General features: G+C 48.6%; 1 protein-coding gene across 1 annotated transcript; it reads right to left on the bottom strand.

Moving 5' to 3' along the window:
- Positions 1 to 2,653: 2,653 nt before the first annotated feature.
- On the bottom strand, positions 2,654 to 16,901 carry LOC128899738 (olfactory receptor 14A16-like; the record flags this gene model as incomplete). The annotated part of the gene is made up of 2 exons (XM_054179421.1): positions 2,654 to 2,728; positions 16,440 to 16,901. Coding segments are annotated over 2 exons (537 nt in total), but the record flags the coding sequence as incomplete, so codon positions are not given.
- Between the last annotated feature and the right edge of the window lie 770 nt (positions 16,902 to 17,671).

Raw genomic sequence — 17,671 nt, 5'->3', positions numbered from 1 at the left:
TTAAAATTTTTAAAATTTTTTGTTTTATTTTTTCTTTATTTGTAATTGATTTTTAGTTTAATTTTTAATTTTTTATTTATTTTTTATAATTCTATTTTATTATTTATTTTTATTTTCTTTTCATTGTTAATTTTTAAAAATTATTTCAATTTAATTTTATTTTTTATATTTTATATTTTTTTGTTTTATATTTTATTTTTTATACCTTTTTAATGTATTTCTTTAATTTCTTTTTCCATTATATGTATTTGTGATCTATAATTTTATTTTTTAATTGTTTTTTTAGTGTTTATTTGAATTTAATTTCTTATTATTATTTTATGTTTTTTTAATTTAAAAAAAATTTATATTTCTTTTTTAATTGTTTTTATTTCACTTATTTACTTTTTAAAAATGTTTTTGGTTTTTGGTTGCTTTTTTTTCTGGTCAATGTTTAAGAAGGAAATAGAAAGATGTTACATTATCTAAGGAATACTTTTAAAAATTAATACCTGTTTACTACAAACCTTAACTACATTACCTGGAGCTCCTTTGCAATGCCGAGGCACACAACCAAGAAGGTTCAAACCAAAAGAAAAGCTTACAAGTTGAACTCATTACTAACTGCTTATACCTTACTACAATTACTATGTACTAAGTACCTGTAAATACGAAATGCTTACTATTCATTATGCTTACTAGGAAAACTTAGCAAAACTCTAAATAACAAATCTCTGAGAGACATTACAATCAGAAATGATGAAATTAGCACTGTTGCTTTAAAACAGAGCAGAGCTTTGGTAGACTAGAGTCATACCAGAAAAGGGGGGGTGGGGGAGGGAGGCTGGGTAGCTAGAATAGAATAGAATAGAATAGAATAGAATAGAATAGAATAGAATAGAATAGAATAGAATAGACCAGGTTGGAAGAGACCTTCAGGATCATCACATCCATCCTATCATCGAACACCACCCAATCAACTAAACCATGCAACCAAGCATCCTGTCAAGCCTCGCCCTGAACACCCCCAGCGACGGCGACCCCACCACCTCCTCAGACAGCCCATTCCAGTGGGCAGTCACTCTCTCTGTGTAAAACTTCCTCCTAACTTCCAGTCTAAACCTCCCCTGGCACAGCCTGAGACTGTGCCCTCTTGTTCTGGTACTGGTTGCCTGGGAGAAGAGACCAACCTCCGCCTCACTACAACCCCCCTTCAGGTAGTTGTAGAGAGCAAGAAGGTCACCCCTGAGTCTCCTCCAGGCTAAGCAACCCCAGTTCCCTCAGTCTCTCCTCATAGGGCTTGTGCTCCAAGCCCCTCACCAACCTTGTTGCCCTTCTCTGGACACCTTCCAGCAAGTCAACATCCTTCCTAAACTGAGGACCCTGAACTGGACACAGTACTTGAGGTGTGGCCTAACCAGTGCAGTGTACAGGGGCAGAATGACCTCCCTGCTCCTGCTGGCCACACTGTTCCTGATGCAGGCCAGGATGCCATTGGCCCTCTTGGCTGCCTGGGCACACTGCAGGCTCATGTTCAGTCTACCGTCAACCAGCACCCCCAGGTGCCTTTCCACCTGGCTGCTCTCCAGCCACTCTGACCCCAGCTTGTAACTCTGCATGGGGTTGTTGTGGTCCCTCTGCAGAGCCTCTCTACCCTCCAGCAGATCAACTCCTGCCCCCAGCTTGGTATCATCAGCAAATTTACTGATGATGGACTCAATGCCCTCATCCAGATCATCAATAAAGATGTTAAAGAGCATGGGGCCCAGCTCTGATCCTTGGGGCACCTCCAGGGACCATCCAGTCCAACCCCACTGCCAGAGCAGGATCACGCAGGGCTGGTGATGGAGGAATACATCCAGGCAGGTTTGAAAACCTCCAGAGAAGGAGACTCCACAACCTCTCTGGCAGCCTGCTCCAGGGCTCCAGCACCCTCACAGCACAGGAGAGTCTCTTTATGGTGAGGTGGAACCTCCTGTGTTCCATCTTGCACCCATTGCTCCTTGTCCTGGCACTGGGCACCACTGCCAAGAGCCTGGCACCTTCCTCTGACACCCCCCTCTGATACTGATAGACATTGATCTGATCCCTACTTAGGCTTCTCCTCTCCAGACTAAACAGCCCCAGGGCTCTCAATCTCTCACAGAAACACAGAAACATTCAGGTTGGAAAAGATCCTCAGGATCATCAAGTCCAACCAATAATTCTGCTATGCAAGGGTCACCCCTAAACAATACCCCCAAGAACCACACCTGAATGATCTTTAAACCATTCAGGGCTGGTGACTCCACCACCTCCCTGGGCAGCACATTTCACTCCCTCGCCACTCTTGCTGGAAAATTTTATCTCCTACTGTCCAGTCTAAACCTACCCAGTCCTAGCTTGAGGCCATTCCCTCTTGTTCTGTCACTAATGACCTGTGAGAAGAGACCAGCAGCAGCCTCTCCACAATCTCCCATCTGATAGTTGTAGAGAGCCATAAATTCTCCCCTCAGCCTCCTCTTCTCCAAACTCCTTCAGCTGCTCTTCATCAGATTTAGTCTCCAGGCCCTTCCCCAGCTCCTTGCCCTCCTCTGCCCTGGCTCCAGCACCTCCACATCTCTCTTGGATGGAGGCCCAAACTGGACACAGCAGCATGTTTACGAGTGAAATCTGGGATCAAGTGGGGGTGAAGTCATGGGATGCTGCTGCCACAGGGAATGTTGAGGCGCAGCGTATGCTCCCGGGGTGGCGGATTATATTTGAGATGCTTAAAGGGCAAGAAGGGAACTCGGAACAGAGTATTGAGGGAGCTCAGACTCCTCCTCCGTTACCCTCTAAGCTGCCACCGAAGCCAAAGCTGCGGACTGAGACTTTGGGTACATACGCAGCAGAATACCCCCCCGAGGACGACCACCTAGATCCAGGTCCTGTCGATCCTGAACAGGAACCAGACCTTTATCCCCGGGATCCTCACAGTGTGTGGGCTTCTATTAAGCACCAAGCTGTGCGGGATGGAGACACTGAGGTTGCCTCAAGAATCGTGGCTCCTGTACTGTACGCGGGCAGAGCGGGTAACCCTCAATGGGAGGCTTTGTCCTTCCCAGTGATTAAAGAACTCCGTCGTACTGCTGCTGAGCTTGGGCTCTCTTCTCCTTATTTCGCTCATCTTTTAACATCCATACTCGACAATCATGTAATGACACCATACGACTTAACATCTCTAGCACAACTGTTGCTAACCACGGGAACCTTATATGCAATTCATAGACAGGCTGAAAGTGGTTTTAGAAGGCCAAACTGACAATGGGGAGGCAAGGGAAATATTACTGAGCCTGCAGTGTGCCCAGGCAGCCAAGAGGGCCAATGGCATCCTGGCCTGTATCAGGAACAGCGTGGCCAGCAGGAGCAGGGAGGTCATTGTGCCCCTGTACACTGCACTGGTTAGGCCACACCTTGAGTCCTGTGTCCAGTTCTGGTCCCCTCAGTTTAGGAAAGATGTTGACTTGCTGGAGGTGTCCAGAGAAGGGCAACGAAGTTGGTGAGGGGTTTGGAACACAAGCCGTATGAGGAGAGGCTGAGGGAGCTGGGGTTGCTTAGCCTGGAGAAGAGGAGGCTCAGGGGAGACCTTCTTGTTCTCTACAACTACCTGAAGGGAGATTGCAGACAGGTGGGGGCTGGTCTCTTCTCCCAGGGAAGCAGCACCAGAACAAGAGGACACAGGCTCAAGCTGTGCCAGGGGAGGTTTAGACTGGATGTTAGGAAGAAATCCTTCATAGAGAGCGTGATTGCCCGTTAGAATGGGCTGCCCAGGGAGGTGGTGGAGTCATCATCTTTGGAGGTGGTTAGGAGGAGACTTGATGGGTTGCTTGGTTGCATGGTTTAGTTGACTAGGTGGTGTTGGATGATAGATTGGATGCGATGATCTTGAAGATCTCTTCCAACCTGGCTTATTCTATTCTACTCTACTCTATTCTATTCTACTCTATTCTATTCCTGCTGAAATTAGCTGTGGAAAATGCAAATGCAGATTGTAAGAAGCTGTTAAAATCTTTGCCTAATCAAAACCCCACCTTGCTAGAAATGATTGAAGCATGTAAAAGGATAGGTACAATGGAACAGAAGTATGAAGCTATGGCTGCAGCTCTTGCAGCTATGAATGGTCCAACGAATACAGGTGTCTGTTATGGCTGTGGGTCATCTCAGAAAGAATTGTTTGGTAGCTAATACTGGAGCCAAACCTAAGGCACCCGGGATTTGCCCTAGGTGCCATAAGGGGAGGCATTATGCTAACCAATGTCCATCTAAGTATAATTCTCAAGGGCAGCCTGCACAGGGAAACCGGATGCAGAGCACGGGACGGCACCGCGCACAGACACAAATCATCCAGCCGTCACCGGCCAGCCAGATGCCGGCAGCACACACGTCTCTGACCGCCCAGCAACAGCAGGCAGCGCAGGACTGGACCTGGCAACCTCCGACACAGTAACTTTACTTGGTATCACAGTGCATTTATTGCCAACAGGTGTGTCAGGTCCTCTCCCAGCAAAAACCTCAGGCATTGGTAGATCCTCAACAACGCTATCAGGACTTTGTGTGCTTCCTGGGGTTGTTAACTCTGACAGCACAGATAAATTCAGATCATGTCATGGACTCCATTTCCTCCCTGCACGGTACTGAAGGGAAGTCATATTGCACAGCTATTATTGCTTCCCTTGGGATCGGAACGTCCCCCTGCAGAGGGACCTTTAAGAAATAAAGGCGGATTCAGGTCTACTGGGGATCCACAGATTCTGTGGGTACAGACTATCTCTCAAAAACATCCTATCTGTCAATGTGTCCTGATGTATGGTCAGCAGAAAACAGTGCTTAGTGGTATTATTGATACTGGAGCAGATGTCACAGTGATTTCTAAAGCTAAATGGCCCCCCCGCTGGCCTGTAGCTAGTGCATCTCAGGTGCTGGCAGGCATAGGGGGAGCTGGAGAAAGTCATCAGAGCCTGAATTTCATTCAGATTCAGGGAACAGAGGGACATATAGCTTCTGTGAAACCTTTTGTTTTGCCCGTGCCTATGGTGCTGTGGGGTCATGATGTGCTTTCACAATGGGGGGTGACCATGAACACCCATTTTTAGAGGGGGCCATTGCGGTGTGCAACACCCTTCAGTTAACATGGAAAACAAATCCCCCTGTCTGGGTGGATCAATGGCCCCTACCATTGGAAAAGCTTTGTGCACTCCAAGAACTAGTCATAGAGCAATTGGGAAAAGGGCATATTGTACCCTACACAAGTCCATGGAACTCTCCTATTTTGGTCATCAAAAACCAAACAGGCAAGTGGAGCTTGCTCCATGATCTCAGAAAGATTAATGATGTTATGGAAGATATGGGGAGCCTCCAACCAGGGCTACCCTCACCCACAATGATACCACGATATTGGCCTTTAACAGTTATGGACCTAAAAGATTGCTTCTTTAGCATTCCTTTACATCTAAATGATGCTCTTAAATTTGCTTTTTCAGTTCCAGACATCAACATGCAGCAACCTTTGCAGAGATACCATTGGGCTGTGCTTCCACAAGGAATGAAAAATAGTCTTACAATTTGTCAGTGGTATGTAGCAAAAATTCTTAGTCCTGTTTGAGAGGCATTTCCTGATGCTCTGATATATCATTACATGGATGACATCCTAGTGGCAGCACAAAGCCCTGAGCTCATGGAGAAAGCTGTAGCCCTTGCTGTATCCACTGTGACTCAAGTGGGGTTTTGTGTAGCACCTGAGAAAATTCAGAATGTACCACCTTGGAAATATATAGGGCGGAGGATTCAGACCCAAACAATTGTTCCACAGCCTTTACAAATCAATGCACATGTGAAAACCCTTCATGATGTTCCTTCATCTTTTAAACTGCTTGGTAATTGGGGACTTTCTCTCTGGATTTGTAGTTTTCTTAGAACAATAATGCATGCTTTTACTGCTTTATTCTTTTTGCTACCCTTTTTCACTGCAATCATCGCAATAAACAACAGCAGAAGATTCAAGAATATGAAGGAACATATAGCAATTAAAAACATATTTTAAAAATTCATAAAATCAAAATTTAAAAAAGATAATTAAAAATTTAATAAAAGATAAAATTAAAAATATTTCAAAAAAGATTACAAAAAAGAAAATAAAATAATTTTTAAAAGAGAAAAAATAAATTAAAGCAATTTTTAAAAATTAAAAAACTATTTACAAAAAATTAAAATAAAAGGACATTAAAATATTTTTAAAAAACCAAACATGTAAAAATAATGGAAAAAAAAATTTAAAAATGTATAATAAAATGAAAACAAAACAAATTTCTTAAAAATAGATTTAAAAAAAAAGATAGAAAATGAAACAAAAAATTAATTAAAAATTTAAAAATAGCTCACATTAAAAACAAACAAAACCCAGTCAAGATTAATTAAAAGGGCAGAGTGGCTGGAGAATAGCCAGGCAGAGAGGGACCTGGGGGTACTGGTCGATGGTAGGCTGCAGTAGGGATGGCCAAGGGCTCTGGCAAGGCTGAGAGGACCAACAGGACCAAGGTCTTTGTGCCCTTTGGCTCTGGCAACTGCCTCTGCCACCAAGGCCTGGGAGGAGAAACTTGGCTTGGAGGTTCTTCTATTGCAAGGGCAGTGGTCAGGGCTTGGCCTTTCTGCTTCTAGACCAAAGGCAAGTTTTTCTGCCCTGTACTTTGCCTTTGTCTCCCTGCAATCCTGGCCTCTAACAAGCTGCTCTAACGAGTCCCTGGGGAGCCTTAGTCAGTAACAAGCCTCAGTGAGGCCAATCAGTGCTTCAAGGTACTTTGGAGTTTGCTTCTGCCTTGGACTTCTTGAGAGGCTTCTTGGCAGTACCTTGGCAGAGTCTCCTGGCAGTACCTAAGGATGATGTAATCAGCCCCAAATACTCCATGGGGCTCATTAAATACTGCTGAACCTCTAATTATTGCCAAGGTTTCTGCAGCTAATTGGAGAGGTTTTTATTGCACAAAGCATCTGATAAAAAGTATTTTTAAAGGTACATTTCATTCCTTTTCAGCAGCAAACCACAGCAAAACCTATCATGATCCTATCCTAGTCATTGCTCACCTTCACTCCCCACTGCTCCCAGTAGAGCCCTGAGCCACAGGTGAGGGACAGGATCTGCCTTGCCAGGGGCTGGGGGTCAGGGCTTGGCCCTTTGGATCAATGAAACCCCTCCAGGTTTCCTCATGAGCAGGGATTTGCCCACCTATTCTGAGAACTCGTTATCATATACCTGCCTTCTAATTAGCATAAGTTCCTTTATGTAGATGATGTAGCTATATAAGAGAAAGCAAGCTATTGTAAAAGTGCTGTGGGGGTGAAGTTTGGTACCCTCGCAAGCCCAGCTCGCTGCTTTGCTTGCTTTTATTGACTACATACATAGAATACATAGAATACATACATAGAATACACCAGGTTGGAAGAGACCTTCAAGATCATCGCGTCCAACCCATCAACCAATCCAACACCACCCAAACAACTAACCCACGGCACCAAGCACCCCATCAAGTCTTCTCCTGAAAACCTCCAGTGATGGCGACTCCACCACCTCCCCAGGCAGCCCATTCCAATGGCTTTTATTGCCTTTTTATGCTCTTCTATTGCCAATAAAATTGTTACCAGAAACCTTTACCTGGAGTCATCTATAACACCTGCAAACTTATCCCCTGATGCCATCCCAGTTCAGACTGGGGCCCCCTCCATCTACAAATGGAACCTCTCTGAGCTCTCCCAGTACAGTTTTGGGCCTTGGTCCAAAACAAGCTGAATCCTCTGGTCCCCTCCCAGAGCAGACATGGCCTCATTCTAGCACAAACTGCATCATCTTGCTCCATCCCTCTATACTCTGGGTCCCATCCCAGTACAATGTAGATTCCCTGGTGCCTTCCCTGTATCTACTGCATCCTTAACTGTGTATTCTGACTCCAACCCAGTACTGACTGGGCCCTGTCCAGGTACAAACTGGTCTCCCAATCCCATCCCAGTATAGTCCAAGGCCTGTCCCAGAAACCGTGGCAATGGTAGCAATAAGCAGTGTGAGCAATCTGGCAGTACAAGCTTAGAGCCTGACATGGTGGTAGGCCATGCCCAGCATAAGCTCAGAAGTAGCTAGCAGTGTAGCAAAACAGTGCTGTGCCTGCAGCATGTAACTAAAGCAGGGCACTGGTAGCTATAAAAACAGAGAGATATCTTGGAATAAGAGTATGCATATATTGATCAACAACCTCATGTGATATTAGCTTAACCAATGGTGTATAACAGTAGGACATGTGGACAGTTGTGGAGAGCCAATGAACTTGTGCCAACTATGCTCTGTGAGCTGTAGAGGTTCCTTAATTAATCTGAACAATACTTAGATCATATTGGTCGTCCACATTGATTCCATACTCAACAACTGGTACCCAAACTCATGGATGGGAACCTCAGACTACGATGCTGCTCAACCCAGCATAAGAGGTTCGCTCCGAGAGGGGACGGAAAGCCGGTTGGATCAGCACTGACCCGGTGGTGGAGAAATAAGCAGCGTGTGCTCAGAGAAGGAAGAGAATCTCACCAGGATCTGGTGAGTGGACAGGGAGGAAATGGGGGTACAACTCAGTAAAGAAGAGGCTGTGCTAAAAGTCCTCCAAAGCATCCTCTCCATGAGAGGTATTACTTACGATTCTGGGATTTTAAAAGGGCTCTTAGCCTGGGCCCGGGATCAAGGTCTTATCCCCACAGTAAAAGAAGCTTTTACTTCCAAAGCCTGGGACAAAATTGGAGCCCGGCTGTGGGATGAGGTGTCTAAAGGCTCAAAAGGAGCTTTTCCCTATAGCACCCTGTGGCACATTGTCACATACACTGCAATCTATAATAGCAGAGCAGTCTACTCTCAATTCAGCTGCTGCGGCGTTGGTTCTAACCGAGATCAAAAAGGGAGATTTGGAAGGCTCCACACCCTCCACCTCCCCCCCACCCCTCTCCGTACACATTGTCTGCCGCTCCGTCAGCATCCTCGTCACAATTTCAGTTACCCACTATTCCTCCTTCTACACGAATTGGAGGTCCCCAACCTGGTGGCCCCGGTGGCCATCCCCATGGCAGTGGCCCTGGTGGCAGTGTCCCTGGAGGCAGCCCTGGCAGCAGCCATGGCAGCGGCCCCAGAGGTGCCGGCAGCCATCCCCATAGCGGCAGCCCCGACGGTGGCCATGGCAGCGGCCCCAGCAGCCCCAGCTGGCCCCAGCAGCTCTGGCTCCGCTTCCCTCCCTGCCTCTTAAATCCCAGACATTATCAGCAGATGCTATCACTGCAACAGGGAATACAATCAAATTCTGAAGGGACAATAGTGTAAGGGATTGGGAGGTGGGAGGACGGGGAACTGATCCGGTGCTGCATCAGTGGAGAGGTATCATGAAAGACATCCGGATGATTCAGATTACTGGGCCATCAATTAATAAGGCAGACCCCACCCAATGATATCAATGGGTAACCTTGCCTCAAGGCATGCAGAATTCTCCCACCCTGTGCCAAATGTATGTGGCTTGGGCTTTGTCCCCATTTAGACAGACTCATCGTGACTTCTGCATCTATCATTATATGGATGATATTCTAATTGCAGGAAAAAAGTTAGATCCTAAGACAATACTCTCTGAGCTTCAACCCATGTTAGAAAGCAGAAGGTTGAAAATAACACCACATCAGACCTTACAACTTCTTGATAAATGGCAAATCGTTTGCAATGCCGCGGAAGCCATGCCTCAGCAGTCAGCAGACCCTTTTAAATGGTGCCACTGCTGACCAACTCGTTGGAGCAGGACCTTTGCTAGATCAGATCAGCAAATGCAACTTGCTGATGAGGCTTTACAATTAAGTCAGGATTTAGCGATCAAAGCGTGGTCGAGAATCCAGGATGATAAATCTGATCCTGCGCTTCTCACTACTCATCAGGGTCTAACAGCCATTTGGTCCCTTTGTCGATACCTTACATACGGCATTCAATATTAGTCCAGATTTGACTCATGATATGATGGTAAAAATGCTGGATGTTCTGGCATTTGACAATGCTAACAACAAAACTGAACAGGTTCTCAGCATTTTACCAACAGGTGCCACTACCTCACGACTGCTGGATGCAGCAGAACAAATGAAGCACCGACAAACAGCAACATATCTAGCCACAGCCATAGAAGCAGTCGTGAAACCACCAGTACGACCACCGCACAAGGGAAACAACCTGGGTGGAAATCATCACACTTCTGGAAACCTAGATACCTTAAATCAAACTGCCTGACTGCTGGACAGACTCGAAAGTGCTGTGCTTACTGTCACAGACCTAATCATTTTACTCCAGGTTGTCGTAGGCAGGGAAGCTGCTCCCGCAGTGCAAGTACATCCCACGCGACGACACCAAACCAGGGTGCTTGGACTGCCCCACCCATCACAGCCACCTCTGGCAGCATAGAGTGGACCTGGCAACAGCAGTGGATGTCATTCTTGAGTCCACAAAATGCTGTTGTTGAGTCCAATCAGCACGGTCCTCTGGGTCACAGACCCTGTGCTCTGTTAACTGGCAGATCGTCTACTTCTAGACAGGGCATCCTTATAATTCCTGGTTCAATAGATTCTGATTATGACTGGGCTATGAAAATTATGCTCTAAACCATTACCCCTCCTGTTAGCACTCCTGTTGGGACAGAAATTTCTCAGCTAATACCATTTGAGTCCTAAGTGCCTAAGGCTTCTAACAGGATTTGAGGACAAGGCTTTGGATCCACTGATATGCCTAATATCTCATTGGCCCTAGAAATCCAAAAGGGAAAACTAGAACAGATTGTAACTATCAGACATTCTTGTGGACAAACTATACAACTTTCAATGATTGTGGATACTGGAGACGATGTCGCTATTATACCTCACCACTGGGGGGCTACAGGCTCTTTAGGAGGGATAGGTGAGGGAGGAGAGGAGGAGGGGTGGCTTTGTATATTAGGGAGACACTTTCTGCCTCAGAACTCGAGGTGGAAGATGAGGGAATTGAGAGCCTGTGGGTTAAAATCAGAGGGCAGCCCAACAAATCTGACATCCTGGTTGGAGTCTGTTATAGACCACCCAACCAGGATGAGGAGGCTGATGAATTATTCTATAAACAACTGGAGGCTGTTTCAAGATCATCAGATCTTGTCCTCGTGGGGGACTTCAACCTGCCGGATATCTGCTGGGAACTTAATTCAGCAGAGAGAAGGCAGTCCAGAAGATTCCTGGAGCGGATAGAGGATTGCTTCCTGACGCAGCTGTTAAGTGAGCCTACCAGGGGACAGGCTCTGCTTGACTTGCTGCTCTCCAATAGGGAAGGGCTAGTGGGAGATGTGACCGTGGGAGGCTGCCTAGGGTGCAGTGACCATGAGATAGTGAAGTTTTCAATATGCAGGGAGATAGGGAGGAGTACCAACAGAACCTTCACCTTGGACTTCCGGAGGGCAAACTTCAGCCTCTTTAAGAAACTTATTTGTAAAGTTCCCTGGGTGCCAACCCTCATGAACCGAGGGGTCCAGGAGAGTTGGACCTACTTCAAACAGGAGCTCTTGAAGGCACAGGAACTGGCGGTCCCCATGTGCCGAAAGATGAGCCGGCGGGGAAGGCGACCGGCCTGGATGGACAAGCAGCTCCTGGAGGATTTAAGGGAAAAAAAGAGGCTGTATCACCTTTGGAAGGAGGGGAAGGCTTCTTGAGGTATGTACAAGGAAGTGGTTAGATTATGTAGGAATAAAATTAGAGAGGCAAAGGCCCAGTTGGAACTGAAACTGAACCCCTCTGTGAAAGACAATAAAAAGCAATTTTTCAAATATATCAACGCTAAAAAGAAGGGCAAGAAGAACCTCCACTCCTTACTGGACCTGGAGGGGAACACGGTGACCGAAGACAAGGAAAAGGCTGAGGTCCTGAACGCCTTCTTTGCCTCGATGTTTAACAGCAAGGTAGGAGTCCAGGATGAGTGGCCTCCTGAGCTGGGTAATAGGGTCGGGGAGCAGTGTAATGCCCCAGAAATCCATGAGGAATTAGTCCGGGACCTGCTGAGCCACTTGGACACCCACAAGTCCATGGGACCGGATGGGATCCATCCTAGGGTGCTGAGAGAGCTGGCAGATGAGCTGGCCAAGCCGCTCTCCATCATTTTCCTCCAGTCCTGGCTCACTGGAGAGGTCCCAGATGACTGGAAACTGGCCAAGGTGGTCCCCATCCACAAGAAGGGACAGATGGAGGAACCTGGAAACTCCAGACCAGTCAGCCTGACCTCAGTGCCAGGGAAAATGATGGAACAGATTATCCTGGCGGCAATAACTGCGTACCTGAAGGATGGCCAAGGGCTCAGGTCCAGCCAATATGGATTTAGGAAGGGCAGGTCCTGCCTGACCAACCTGATCTCCTTCTATGATCAGGTGACCCGTCTGGTGGATGTGGGGAGGCCTGTGGATGTAGTCTATCTGGACTTCAGCAAGGCCTTTGACACCGTCCCCCACAGTAAACTGCTGGCTAAGCTGTCAGCTCGTGGTTTGGGCCACAACACTCTGTGCTGGGTTAGGAACTGGCTGGAGGCTGAGCCCAGAGAGTGGTGGTGAATGGAGCCACAGCCAGCTGGCGGCCAGTCACCAGTGGCGTCCCCCAGGGATCGGTGCTGGGCCCCATCCTCTTTAACATCTTCATTGATGATCTGGATGAGGGGGTTGAGTCAGTCATCAGCAAGTTTGCAGATGACACCAAGTTGGGAACAGATGTTAGTCAGTTAGAGGGTGGAAAGGCTCTGCAGAGGGACCTCGACTGACTGGACAGATGGGCAGAGTCCAATGGGATGGCATTTAATAAGTCTAAGTGCCGGGTGCTGCACTTTGGCCACGGCAACCCCATGCAGAGCTACAGGCTGGGGTCAGAGTGGCTGGAGAGCTGCCAAACAGAGAGGGACCTGGGGGTGCTGATTGACACCCGCCTAAACATGAGCCAGCAGTGTGCCCAGGTGGCCAAGAGGGCCAATGGCATTCTGGCCTGTATTAGGAATAGTGTGGCCAGCAGGAGCAGGGAGGTCATTGTGCCCCTGTACTCTGCATTGGTTAGGCCACACCTTGAGTACTGTGTCCAGTTCTGGGCCCCTCAGTTTAGGAAGGACATCAAGACACTTGAACGTGTCCAGAGAAGAGCAACAAGGCTGGTGAGAGGCCTTGAGTACAAGCCCTATGAGGAGAGGCTGAGGGAGCTGGGATTGTTTAGCCTGGAGAAGAGAAGGATCAGAGGTGACCTCATTGCCCTCTACAACTACCTGAAAGGTGGTTGTAGACAGGAGGGGGTTGGTCTCTTCTCCCAGGCAACCAGCACCAGAACAAGGGGACACAGTCTCAAGCTGTGCCAGGGGAGGTTTAGACTCGAGGTGAGGAAAAAGTTCTTCACTGAGCGAGTCATTCGTCATTGGAATGTGCTGCCCAGGGAGGTGGTGGAGTCGCCGTCCCTGGAGGTGTTCAAGGGGAGATTGGACGTGGCACTTGGTGCCATGGTCTAGTTGTGAGGTCTGTTGGAACAGGTTGGACTTGATGATCCTTGGGGTCTCTTTCAACCTTAGTTACTGTGATACTGTGATACAGTGTGATCTGGACGAGGACATTGAGCCATTGAGGCTGGACAGATGGGCAGAGTCCAACGGCATGAGATTGAACACATCCAAGTGCCAGGTTCTGCACATTGGCCATAACAACCCCATGCAGAGCTACAGGCTGGGGTCAGAGTGGCTGGAGAGCAGCCAGGCAGAAAGGGACCTGGGGGTGCTGGTTGACGGTAGACTGAACATGAGCCTGCAGTGTGCCCAGGCAGCTAAGAGGGCCAATGGCATCCTGGCCTGCATCAGGAACAGTGTGGCCAGCAGGAGCAGGGAGGTCATTCTGCCCTTGTACACTGCACTGGTTAGGCCGCACCTTGAGTCCTGTGTCCAGTTCTGGGCCCCTCAGTTTAGGAAGGATGTTGACTTGCTGGAACGAGTCCAGAGAAGAGCAACAAAGTTGGTGAGGGGTTTGGAACATAAGCCCTACGAGGAGAGGCTGAGGGAGCTGGGGTTGCTTAGCCTGGAGAAGAGGAGACTCAGGGGTGACCTTATTACTCTCTACAACTACCTGAAGGGAGGTTGTAGACAGACGGATGTTGGTCTCTTCTCCCAGGTGGCCATCACCAGAACAAGAGGACACAGTCTCAGGCTGCATCAGGGGAGGTTCAGGCTAGATGTTAGGAAAAAGTTCTATACAGAAAGAGTGATTGCCCATTGGAATGGGCTGCCTGGGGAGGTGGTGGAGTCGCCATCACTGGAGGTTTTCAGGAGAAGACTTGATGGGGTGCTTGGTGCCGTGGGTTAGTTGTTTGGGTGGTGTTGGATTGGTTGATGGGTTGGACGCAATGATCTTGAAGGTCTCTTCCAACCTGGTTTATTCTATTCTTTATTCTAAAAATAGGGAGTTGTAGGAAAGCAGAAAGTGTCTATGGAAGGTTCCAGGACAAGAAAGAACAGCAGGCTGCTGATACTGAAAAGATGGGCTGGTGATAAAGAAGAGCTGACCGTGGTAAACAACCTGAAGTGCAAGACAGGAGGACACTTGCCTCCATGCTGGAGAAGCTCAACCTGATCTGGGATGAAGATAACAATGGACAGCTGCATATCAAAGGAGAAAACTCAATGAGCAGCAGTGGTGCAAGAATGTCAGGGAGTTGCTTAGCCTGCTTGATTTTTCCTGTATAAACTGCTTGTTGTGTGCCAATAAACAATTCCTGCTCCACCAACAAGGAGTCCATGCATGCCTTCTGATAAGATTGTGCTGGGGTGAGGCCATGTCTGCTCTGGGAGGGGACCAGGGGATTCAGCTTGTTTTGGGCCAAGGTCCATTCTGTACTGGGAGAGCTCAGAGAGGTTCAATTTGTAGCTGGAGGGGGCCCCAGTCTGAACTGGGATGGCATCAGGGGATCAGTTTGCAGGGATGGGTGCTGGTCAGTCCTGGGATGGAAACAGGGTTTCAGGAGATGCACTTTGTACTGGGATCAGACTCAGACTGTGCTGGGAGATGGCAATGGGATCCCATTTGGACCAGGATCAGGCCACAGCTGCCCTGGGATCAGGATATCCACTTTGTGCTGTGCTGGGTGCAGCTGGGACTGGCAAGGGGTCCAAGGGATGCACTTTGTACTGGCACAGGAAACAGAATGGGAGATGGCAAAGAGATGCAGTTTGTCCTGGGATAAGACCACATCTGAGCTGGGAGAGGTTCTGTACATGAAGTTTGTACTGAGATGTGACCAGGTCACCTGGGAAGGGTTAAAAGGATCCCAAATTGTGCTGTGCAGGGCTCCGAATGTCCTAGAATGTGGTCAGGGAATGCAGCTTGCACTGGGCAGGGCCCAGACTGTTCTGGCAGTGCATAAGGGGATATAGATTTTATTGGAACAAGGCCGAATCTGTACCTGCAGGGATGAAAGGGATTCTGTTTGCACTGGGACAGGGCCCAGGCTGTACTGAGAGGGCATGAGGGTGTGCAGTTTGTACTGGGATGGATGCATTCAGTACTGGGAAGGGAGCCAGGGGATAGATTCTGTGCTGAGATGGGACCCAGGCTGCAGTGCTAGAGGACAGTAGGATCCAGTTTGTAATGGGATGAGGCCACATCTCTACTGGGAGGCATTAAAAGAACCATGTTTGGACTGAGTCTATACTGGAAGGGGGTCAGGGTATCCAGTATGGACTCTGAGTAGGTGTAGTCTGAAATGGGAGGGGGTTGGGGGATGAAGGCATGAGGAGACCTCCTGTTCTGATGGCAGTGCTGCTCTGGAGCACAGCTCTGTCCCACAAGCAGCCCTGGACTCTCCCTGCCTGCAGTCCCAGCACTGCCACACAGCAGCACAGTGCCCAAGCTGCCAGAGCACTCAGGCCTTGCACCAGCACAGAGGCTCAGCAGGAGAGGGTGGAAGGGCAGAAAGAGCAGCTGAGGACAGCCCAAGCTCTGGGGCTCCCTGGCACTGATGCTGTGCCCCTCCACCTCTGCACACAGGCACTGCCCTGCAGCTCCACAGAAACCTTGGAAGAAGGAACTCAGAGAAACAGCTCCCTGCAGGGTCCTTTATTGTGTTGAATACATATGGAGCACAGCTCCTCATGTCTGCAGCCTCTGGGTCACACCAGACAGGACAACACTGAATCAGAAATGGTCTGAAGAAAGACATTCATGTGGCAAAAACATTCTCCCAAGTGGAACAGCCCCAGCAGCAGCCAGAACTCCAGCAGCCAGGCTGGGCCTGCACTGAGTGACATCAGTACTGCTCTGCAGGAGAAGACAAAGAGTTTATTGCTTCTGGTAGCATCCAGGGATCAGTTGGCTCAGGGCAGCCTTGAGCTCCTGGTTCCTCAGGCTGTAGATGAGAGGGTTCACTGCTGGAGGCACCACTGAGTACAGAACTGACACCACCAGGTCCAGGGATGGGGAGGAGAAGGAGGAGGGCTTCAGGTAGGCAAAGATGGCAGTGGTGATAAACAAGGAGACCACAGCCAGGTGAGGGAGGCAGGTGGCAAAGGCTTTGTGGCGTCCCTGCTGAGAGGGGATCCTCAGCACTGCCCTGAAGATGTGCACATAGGACACCACAATGAACATAAAGCAGAAAAAGACTAAACAGGCACTGGCCACAATAAGCCAAAGTTCCCTGAGGTAGGTTGTGGAGCAGGAGAGCTTGAGGATCTGGGGGACTTCACAGAAGAACTGGTCTACAGCATTGCCCTGGCAGAGGGGCAGGGAAAATGTATTGGCTGTGTGCAGCAGAGCATAGAGAAAGCCACAGGCCCAGGCAGCTGCTGCCAGGTGGAGACAAACTTTGCTGCCCAGGAGGGTCTCATAGTGCAGGGGTCTGCAGATGGCAACATAGCGATCGTAGGACATGGTGGTGAGGAGAAAATACTCTGCCTGAATTAGGAATATGAAAAAGAAGAGCTGCAGAACACATCCTGCATAGGAGATGTTCCTGGTGTCCCTCAGGGAATTGGACATGGATTTGGGCACAGTGGTGGAGATAGCTCCCATGTCAAGGAGGGCGAGGTTGAGGAGGAAGAAGTACATGGGGGTGTGGAGGTGGTGGTCCCAGGCTATGGTGGTGATGATGAGGCCATTGCCCAGCAGGGCAGACAGGTAGATGGCCAGGAAGAGGCCGAAGTGCAGGAGCTGCAGCTGCCTTGTGCCTGGGAATGGCAGGAGGAGGAAGTGGGTGATGGAGCTGCTGTTGGCCATCTGCTGCCTCTGGCCATGGAGACCTGTGCAAGGAGGGAAAGGCAGTGGCAAGTTCGGGAACACTTCTCTCAGCCTCATTGTAACCCCTGTCCCTGAGCTGCATGAGGAATGGATCAGCTCAGTCCCATCACTACCATCCCATGGCAGAGTTCATCACAGCTTCAAACACGGCAGGGACCCAGAATTGCCAGGAAGATTGCTCTGGAGTCAGAACAGAAAGTGACCAACAACCCAATCCAAGAGAATAAGAAAGAGTCCCATTGTGGTGGGTTGAAATTTCCCCCAGCCTTAGCTTTGCCAGAGCAGCTCAGTTAGACTCAAATGAAGCTGTATTGACAAGCAAGAGCAGCACTCTGCAATGGAATGCAATGAACAGGTACAGAACATCC

The sequence above is a fragment of the Dryobates pubescens genome, unplaced genomic scaffold, assembly GCF_014839835.1.
Source record: "Dryobates pubescens isolate bDryPub1 unplaced genomic scaffold, bDryPub1.pri scaffold_34C_arrow_ctg1, whole genome shotgun sequence".
NCBI classification, from domain to species: domain Eukaryota; kingdom Metazoa; phylum Chordata; class Aves; order Piciformes; family Picidae; genus Dryobates; species Dryobates pubescens.
Note: the sequence above shows the minus strand (reverse complement) of the source record. Positions and strands in the feature narration are given on the sequence as shown.